Here is a 9,315-nt window from a genome sequence, read left to right as displayed (position 1 = left end):
TTTGTTTTGATATTTAATTATTTTAATATTCGGCCAGAGTCTGTTCCCGAGTGAACTCGGCTTATTAGCTCAGTTGATCAGAGTGTCGTGTTCTGATAACGCCAAGGTCGCAGGCCCCCCTATGGCTATCACTGTTCTTCTCGAAAAATCTTTCCGACCAAAAGAAAAAAACAAATTTATGTTTTAATTTTGGATTAAAAAAACAAATTTACATATTCAAATATTATATGCGTACAGTTTCAGGATTGCTATGAAAATAAAAAACTAAATTTAATATATAAATGGTTGTCTACTATGCAATGGAACAATTCATCAATTAAATAGCCTTTGCAAACAAGTATATAACAATATATATATATATATATATATATATATATAATGTAAATCTAATATCATGAAATCGGCCCGAACCAGAATATTAAAAATAGAAATTTTTATTAAAAAAAAATATAGTAAACGATCGATAACTATTTTTGTAGGGCCGAATAACCATAATCCAACAAATAACTTGCCAGAATCGAATCGAATGCCGAAATAGTTTCAGAAATTTTTTATTAAAAGTCCAATGGAAAATTTAGATGGGCCATGAAAATAGTAGGCCCATTAGATTCTTACAGCTAATTATTAATTTATTGCCCTCATGGCAAGTGCACAACACGCGCGCCTCCCCGAGCCTGAGAGTCCCACTAAGTACGAAACTGTCATTTCGAAACGCGGGTCGAGGGAACGGGATCGGAATTTTGGAAAATTTCCTTACGGTTCCCGCCTCGACGAAATCAAGAACCCTAATTTCCTCACTCTCACTGGAAATATTCTAATCTCCACCAATCTACCAAGCAGATCCTGCAGAATTAGCCACCGACGGATGCTTTTGATCCCTAGGTCCGTAATCTCGTCGGTTAATCATAATTGTCAATCTCCATTTCGTTGTATTCGTATCGAAATCTGACTTTTTGGTTTAGGGTTTATGTTCTCCCGAGGGAATTCCATATTTTCTCTCGTCGTATGTTTTCTGGTTGTAAATGGTTTCTTGAGAGGGTATTCTTGAAGTATCGTGTTTGGGATGAAGTTACGTTCGTCGGTTCGGTTGGGCGACTATTCCCCCCTTGCCTATGAGGTTTTAGGGTTTTTCCCTTTATTCTCGTATCTCGCTAGTTTCTGACCGGTGAAATTTTATTTTGGATAATTGGATTTCACGTGCTTTGTGATTGGAATCTAAAATTTCCTCCCTTTTTGTGATTGGGTGATTTTAAGATGACCGGAAATAGCTGCGAAGTAGGTTCCAAGGAAGCCCGCCCTGCTTTGTGTGATATGACTAATCTTCCAAGCAAAAGGGGAATTTCTTCGATGTTGGGTGATTATCTATTGAAATCTGGAGATGAGTCTGGTAAGAATGTCGTGCGTGAAGATCAGGGGGTAAAGTTTTCAAAGAGGTTATGTTTAGTTGTAGAGGATTTGGTTAAGGAGAATTCTAGGGGTAGTGATAGCAAAGCTGGGTCCTCTTCTTTTGAAGATAAGAGCAGTTCTGGTGGCTCTCCCTTAAATGGTGGTTCTGTAAATATTGAACTTGTTGCTGGAAAAGATCCTGGGGATTCTAAGGATGCATCAGATGCGTTAGATGTGGCTGGTGTTCAATCTTTCAAAGGTGATTCTGATGACGCTGCAGTAGAGATTACCGGTGGTGATGGTCATGAATTGAAGGAGAGCTGCATATCTAGTAGTTCTGTGCAGGTGTCTTTAGAAAATGTTGAGAAGAAAGATCATGGGCCGGCATCAAATGTGGCCTCTAATGCAAAAAAATGTACAGAGGGAGAGGGGTTGCCTAATTCCCAAAACTGCAGATCATTTGAAATGGGTAGATGTTCAACCGTCGACAGGATGGAGCATGTGAATCACGATATGGGAACTGACATGTTAAAATCTTGCACCTGTTCGTTTTGCCTGAAAGGTTTCTGATTCTTCTGCTTTTGATTGACTGTTTCACTTGATTCCGATTAAAGTTCATCTAATTTGATTGTGGCTATAACCAATTTCTTCAGCTGCATATATCTGGTCGGATCTTCATTACCAGGATATCAAAGGCAGGTTATCTGGTAATTCCCATGAGACCTTTTGACTCTGTGTTAGTTCCAATGTCACTGGATAAATATGATCCATCCATATATGTGGTAATAAAACATTGATTCATTCATTTAATGTTCCTATTTTAACAGTGTTGAAGAAGAGTCAGAAAGAAGCTAGTAACTTGATTCAAAGGAATTCCAGAGGAAAGCCAATCGATTTTCATGGCTCAGCAAACTCCACTAGTTCCGCAAAACTGGAATCTGATCTCATGTCTCAATGGAGATCGCTCTTTCTTAACATGGGCGATATCCTTTCACGCGAAAGTAACCACCTTGTAAGTGTGTTTCGACAAAGGAATAGATGATGAATCACTCTATTTATAGCCCAATCTCACCCTTGTGTTCTTTGACGTCATGTGATATTCCAATCCGCAGCAAAAGAGCTTCGTTACCATGAAAGAGTTGCGGGATAACTGCAAGATGGATCTGGAGAGATCGACAAAAACGCCTCAACACTAGATCCAGCCATCTTTACTGCTCCGAGACTGTAAGATCTCATCATTGTCTTGTCTCTTACTTTCAAGTAGCCTTAACCTTGTGCCACGATGCATGTATAGATGCATGAGACCTATGTGTGTATGTAATTCTCATTGTCATATGGTTTTCTCGTGATCTCTCGAGTGCTATAGATGTGTTTGTTTCATCCTTTTTCCTTGCTAATTCTACTTTCCATCTAAGATTCCAACTCTTGAAATGGCTCTAACTATTCCAACGTGAAAAATTTTATAATTTTCTAAAAATGTTTTAATAAAAAAAAATTAAATTTGATTACAAATATTTGTATTTGACTATCAAATATCATTTTTACGTCTCCATTTTTCTCATTTAAAATATATTCAGAGTCGGTCTAGTAATGGCTAGTGTGGTGTGGTATCACATTTTTCCAGCTGACTTGAATTTTAATAATGTGTCCGTATACATCGAACAATGTAAGAATCGTTACATTTCAACGTAGGATAAGATGGCTTTGGTGCGAGTTCACTTATATTATATCATATAGATATTCCACAGAAGCCCATGATAATATAATTGCATGAATATTGAATGATTAAGAGCCTAATCATGGTTGTTAGTTTAGCAATTAAGAAAAAGTGTCTTCGAAGTGGTCTAAAGCTTCTTGGGTTACAATGCAAAAGTCAACTATTTACCATAGTCAACGGGTTCCCTACTGCCAAGTGTTACCCCATAAAATAATTATGATGCTTATTACAATTAGTATTTTTACAATGATTACAAACGATACGATTATACAGGTTTACTTTAGGGATTATGATTGTCATTTAATAATGTTGACATGAGTCTACAATAATTATAATATTAATGGCAGTTGATGAATGACGAATTTCTATCCTAACTAAGGTAAAATAGTTTTAGAAACTGTAATAAATCGTTGATTCAAATGTTCCGCCATTATCGATTTTCTTGGATGAAAGATATTTATCATCTATACCTTTTGTAAATGGGGAAAAAATGAGCCTTCTATGAAAAAATAAATAGGGGAATTTGATTTTGAAAATTTTTCGCCGATAATTACTGTTATCTTGTATGCTCACGATTCATATTGTGGCTACTCAGAAAAAAAACACACACAAGGATTCGCAAATCCGAATCTCCAATATATACATATAGAAAGGTTTGACATCGACCTTATTTATTTATTTATTTATAATATACTACGTTATCTTAAAAATTATAATAAAAATGTAACTATGTAAGATATTAAGTCAAACATGGGAAGAGACGATATTGATCTTCTTCTGCAGAGCTTGGCTCTAAATGTTGAAGATCCTTACATTATTCTTAAAATTCGATTACTTGAGCAAACCACTTGCTTTTGGATTCTCAGGTGACTTGCTTTTTCCTGCCTCTCTCGTTTTTCCTTTGTTTGAAGTGTTCGTCGATGTCTGTCTTTGCTTCCATCATGTTCGATGAAATGCCTGGCAGAGAACTGAGAGAGGAAGAGAGTGACTTGTTAGCGAAGAGGGTCGTGTTTGCAATGCTTCCTTTTGCTTGCTGGTCTTAGTTTCTTGTTTTCTTTGAAAAATCAAATCTTTTTTTTTTTTCGGGAACAGACGATATTGATCTTCTTCTGCAGAGCTTGGCTCTAAATGTTGAAGATCCTTACATTATTCTTAAAATTCGATTACTTGAGCAAACCACTTGCTTATGGAAGTTGCTTCATTTTACATGCTTCGCATAATTAATTTTGTTTTTATTTAATAATGATGTTTCAGATAATTGTTAGTTCAAAGTCCTGGTCGTATTTACAACCTTGTTTAAGGATGGACAGAACTTTATCAGGCAATTACCAGAAACATTATGTTATTACATAAATAAATATCCCAAACAGGGTAATAGTTTCTGTGATCTCTTTCTGGTTTTATGTGATGAAAGTTAGAAGCTCATGTTGGCATCTACTATGTAACATGTGTTCCCTTACAAAATGACAGGGAACTAATTTGTACTCTAGAGTAAGTTTGTTCTAAACCAGTTTGACTTGACTGACCCCATTTACTTGGATCGTGAAGGCTGTGAAATCCCACGATACATCAAACTTGCCTTGGATCGGTCCAGTTCCAGGCGACATTGCTGAAGTTGAGGCTTACTGTAGAATATTTAGAGCAGCTGAAAGGCTACATGGAGCATTGATGGAGACACTTTGCAATCCTTTGACAGGTGAATGTAGAGTTCCATATGAGTTTTCTCCCGAGGAAAAACCGTTATTGGAGGACAAAATCGTGTCAGTGCTTGGATGTTTATTATCGCTTCTGAATAAAGGACGGAAGGAAATTATCTCTGGAAGGTCGTCTTTTATGGATTCATTCAGTGTGGCTGATGTAAGTGTCACGGAGGAACTGCTTCCACCCCTTGCTGTTTTCAGGGGTGAAATGAAACGATGTTGCGAGAGCTTACACATTGCTCTCGAGAATTATTTGATGCCTGATGACGAAAGAAGTGGAACTGTTTGGAGGAAATTACAATGGCTGAAGAATGTCTGCTATGATGCTGGTTTTCCACGTCGGGATAACTATCCTAGCCATACAATTTTCGCGAATTGGGACCCTGTCTACTTTTCAAATACGAAAGAGGATTTTGGTTACCAGGAAACTGAGGTTGCTTTTTGGAGGGGTGGACAGGTAACAGAAGAGGGACTGAAGTGGTTAGTAGAAAAAGGGTATAAAACAATAGTAGACTTGAGAGCTGAAGATGTGAAGGATACATTCTATGAGGCAACCCTCGAAGATGCTATTTCCCGGGGGAAGATTGAATTGGTGAAAATCCCGGTGGAGGTAAGGATGGCACCTTCAGCTCAGCAGGTCGAGCAGTTTGCTTCTCTAGTATCAGATTGCAGCAAAAGGCCGATATACCTTCACAGTAAGGAAGGGGTTTGGAGAACTTCTGCTATGGTATCCAGGTGGAAACAATACATGACACGTTCGATGAACAAGGAAACTCCGGTTTTGGAAGAGACAAAGCGACGGGAGGTTTCTGAAACTAAGCCTGGGTCGAAAGCAGTATATCGCACGCATGTTCCTCAAAAACTTGCTGATGATGTCTCTGGTATCACTGAATTTGATAGTAGTTCTGTTTCGAAGGAAAGCAATGAATCAAAAGAGAGAAGCAACGAAGGACAGACATCTGTATCAGAATTTAGTATGGTGGCTGATCCTCTTAAATCTCAAGTTCCACCACTCAATGTTTTCTCAAGAAAGGAAATGTCTGCGTTCTTGAAGAACAAAGGCATTGCACCTGCTGCTTATCTTAATAATCAATACAGAACACTGGGAACAGTATCATCTTCGCAATTTTCATATGTTAGGACGACGGAGAGAAATCAGATGATTGATAAAGACGCTCTGAAGGATTTCTCAGAGACAGGAAACTCCAATGGGTCCCTTCTATCCTTAGGATCACAGGGTTCAGATTTTGGCAATGGAACATTTTCAAATGGAGACGTTCATGCTTCTAGTATCACCAATAAAAGTGTATATGTTGACCGGGGAAATGGTTTTTCTGGTGAGCCTACTGCTATATCTCCCAATGTGGCTAAACCTGTAAGAAAGTCTCATAAAAGCAGTGGTGCTTCTCCTTTGGATTCCAGTGATGACGAAATTGGATCTATTGAGGGGAATATGTGTGCTTCTGCTACTGGTGTAGTGAGGGTGCAATCTAGAAAAAAGGCAGAGATGTTCTTAGTTCGAACCGATGGGTTTTCTTGTACAAGGGAAAAGGTGACAGAATCATCCCTAGCCTTCACTCACCCAAGTACTCAACAGCAGATGCTTCTATGGAAATCTACACCAAAAACTGTTTTACTGCTGAAGAAATTTATTTATTTATAATATACTACGTTATCTTAAAAATTATAATAAAAATGTAACTATGTAAGATATTAAGTCAAACATGTTATGAATTCGGAGAGATATAAACGACCCGGATATTAGATCGTTTAACTATAACCGAAAAGAGTATTTTGGGAGAATGGATCATGGGACCCACAACCTCCATTTGGACAATTCTGATTGGTTCGAATCCTTTTACTTTCCAATAGACAAGCATACAAATATACATCCAATGTAAAGTTATATTTAGCACATAAAATTCTAAACTTTTGTCTTTAAAAACATAAGAGTTCTAACCATTATAGTTAGAAATTTCTAGAATTTTATTTTGATTGAGAGCCCTACAACATTGGCGAAATCGGAAACACACCAATAAATATCGGTGATGTTAAACAATCTAGAAATTTAATCGAAAACCCCATAAACTTTAATAAATTAAGATATATAAATAAAATAACCAATAAAATGTAGAGGTAAACTGCCAAAAACAGCAAATCAGAACAAGCTTTGCGTAGATTGCAAGACAAAGCCACGTAGGACACAACGTGTGAACACGTCAAAGTAAGCGCTGCGTTTTGTTTTATGGGACCCACAATCTCCATTTGGACAATTCTGATTGGTTCGAATCCTTTTACTTTCCAATAGACAAGCATACAAATATACATCCGATGTAAAGTTATATTTAGCACATAAAATTCTAAACTTTTGTCTTTAAAAACATAAGAGTTCTAACCATTATAGTTAGAAATTTCTAGAATTTTATTTTGATTGAGAGCCCTACAACATTGGCGAAATCGGAAACACACCAATAAATATCGGTGATGTTAAACAATCTAGAAATTTAATCGAAAACCCCATAAACTTTAATAAATTAAGATATATAAATAAAATAGCCAATAGAATGTAGAGGTAAACTGCCAAAAACAGCAAATCAGAACAAATTTAGCACTAACCGCTGCTGATAATTAGAAGATTTTACACAATAAAAAACAAAAAATCAGAAACTTTTTTGTAATTAAAATAAAAAAAACCAAAATGTTCAGAATTTGCCAAAAATGACGTCACCTCACGTCATGACTAAATACAAAAACGCCATGGCTGAATGCATATATAAAGGCAAAGCTATGACGAACTCTCAAACCCATCACTTGTGATTACTTCTTCTTCTTCTTCTTCCTCTCTCTCTCTCTCTCTCTCTCTCTCTCTCTCTCTCAGACTATCTGTATAAATGGCAGCAGCTTTAAACAGCAATAGTTGCAGAGAAGAGTTCATGAAAGCTCTTGCACCTTTCATGAAAACTTCTTGTTCTTCTTCAAAACCCAGCCTAACCCATAAATCCACTAACCAGCCTGAACCGGTATCGAATCATGTTCTCCAAACCGGTCCGATCGGCTTAAACCAACTCACACCAGCTCAAATCCTACAAATCCAAATCGAATTCCAAAACCAAAACCAAGTTCACGGCAAAGGCCGTGACCTCTATCTCCTTGCTGCGAAGCCAATCCCCATGAAGAACACAGTTGCAGCTGCATCATCCGTCGTGAGAAAACCTGCCAAGCTCTACCGAGGCGTGAGACAAAGGCACTGGGGCAAATGGGTCGCCGAGATCCGGTTACCAAAAAAACGGACCCGGTTATGGCTCGGTACGTTCGACACTGCCGAAGAAGCCGCCTTGGCCTACGACCAGGCCGCTTTCAAGCTCCGTGGAGAATTCTCGCGTCTCAACTTCCCCTACCACACGCGCCGTCGCGACTACAAGCCGTTTCCGCCGTCTGTGAACAAGAAGATTCAGGCCATCTTCGACGACGTAACTCCGCCGGAGTTTCAGATTCCGGCGAGGACAGATGCGGGTTTATCTGGGTTTTATGAAACAGATCCTGTTATGCCTAAATTGGAGCAAGAACCCAGCTTTCCAGAGAAAACCGAACCCGGTTATCCGAATGATCGTTTCGTACCTGAATCCGACAAGACGTTCTTGGACTTCTCGAACGATTGGACGTGGGACGAGAGAACGAGCTTTGGACTGGAGAAGTATACTTCAATGGAGATTGATTGGGACGCTGTCGCTAAAGTATCTGAATGGATGTGATATCCTTCTTCTTTTCTTGTTCATGTTGAAGTTTCTCGAAGTATCTTTATTCGTTATTCGAAGATCTCGTTCTTCATGGCGCCATTGTCAGAGCTCTGCAATGGAAGTTTTTGGCAGTTGCAGTGTAGCGAGGTTCTACTCGGTCTCTGTTCTTTTTTCTTTCTTTCTTTTTGATGTCTGAGCGAGTCAATGATTTTATTGTAAGTTTATGTAATAATCAGACAGACCCTTGGCTTCATCTGGGGATGTGATTATTATTTAGGCCGTGTTATTATATTTTATTTTTTTTCCTCCAAATTTTCAGGAGCGGAGAGAGCCATCCCATGGTTAACTAATGGGCTACGTCTTTTTGTTTTGGGCCGTGTGTATTAAGCACGTTGTACGAAGAAATGTTATGCGAAAAGCCCGATTACTTTGGGCTTTGGCTAAATATATTCATACGCACATACACAGAGAATATTTAATAAACATGTGCAATGACGTATACCAGATTAAGAAAATCTAGTCCTTTGCATGGCAAAAAAAAAACCTTGCGTATATTCAACAATCAATCTACGTATATGTGATTATGTTGCAATATTAGTATGATTATATATACTACATGTGACCACAAATGATGCTCGGCCCTCAAAGCGGGGACCGAGTTCCCATGCAAAAGTTTCAAAGGACCATCCCTTCCCATCTGACAAAATGCATTACTTTATAGTACGATTATATATATATATATATGAATGAAAAAGGAGCCCATGAATCCATGATC

The 9,315-nt window shown here is 38.1% G+C and overlaps 3 protein-coding genes across 3 annotated transcripts; all 3 read left to right on the top strand.

Moving 5' to 3' along the window:
• Positions 1-703: 703 nt before the first annotated feature.
• On the top strand, positions 704-2,768 carry LOC104818490. Its single transcript, XM_010548107.1, has 5 exons — positions 704-882; positions 1,255-1,948; positions 2,040-2,093; positions 2,214-2,398; positions 2,499-2,768. The coding sequence occupies exons 2-5, from the start codon at positions 1,255-1,257 to the stop codon at positions 2,580-2,582; spliced, it is 1,017 nt and encodes a 338-aa protein (XP_010546409.1). The 5' UTR covers positions 704-882; the 3' UTR covers positions 2,583-2,768.
• A 208-nt stretch (positions 2,769-2,976) lies between these two features.
• On the top strand, positions 2,977-6,466 carry LOC104818532 (NAD kinase 2, chloroplastic-like). Its single transcript, XM_010548147.1, has 3 exons — positions 2,977-3,052; positions 3,944-3,969; positions 4,652-6,466. Exons 1-3 carry the CDS (start codon positions 2,977-2,979, stop codon positions 6,464-6,466), a joined length of 1,917 nt encoding a protein of 638 aa, XP_010546449.1.
• A 1,055-nt stretch (positions 6,467-7,521) lies between these two features.
• On the top strand, positions 7,522-8,854 carry LOC104818489 (ethylene-responsive transcription factor ERF057-like). The gene has a single exon (XM_010548106.1). The coding sequence runs from the start codon at positions 7,695-7,697 to the stop codon at positions 8,553-8,555; it is 861 nt and encodes a 286-aa protein (XP_010546408.1). The 5' UTR covers positions 7,522-7,694; the 3' UTR covers positions 8,556-8,854.
• The last annotated feature ends 461 nt before the right edge of the window (positions 8,855-9,315 follow it).

The sequence above is a fragment of the Tarenaya hassleriana genome, unplaced genomic scaffold (assembly GCF_000463585.1).
Source record: "Tarenaya hassleriana unplaced genomic scaffold, ASM46358v1 Cleome29, whole genome shotgun sequence".
NCBI classification, from domain to species: Eukaryota; Viridiplantae; Streptophyta; class Magnoliopsida; order Brassicales; family Cleomaceae; genus Tarenaya; species Tarenaya hassleriana.
Note: the sequence above shows the minus strand (reverse complement) of the source record. Positions and strands in the feature narration are given on the sequence as shown.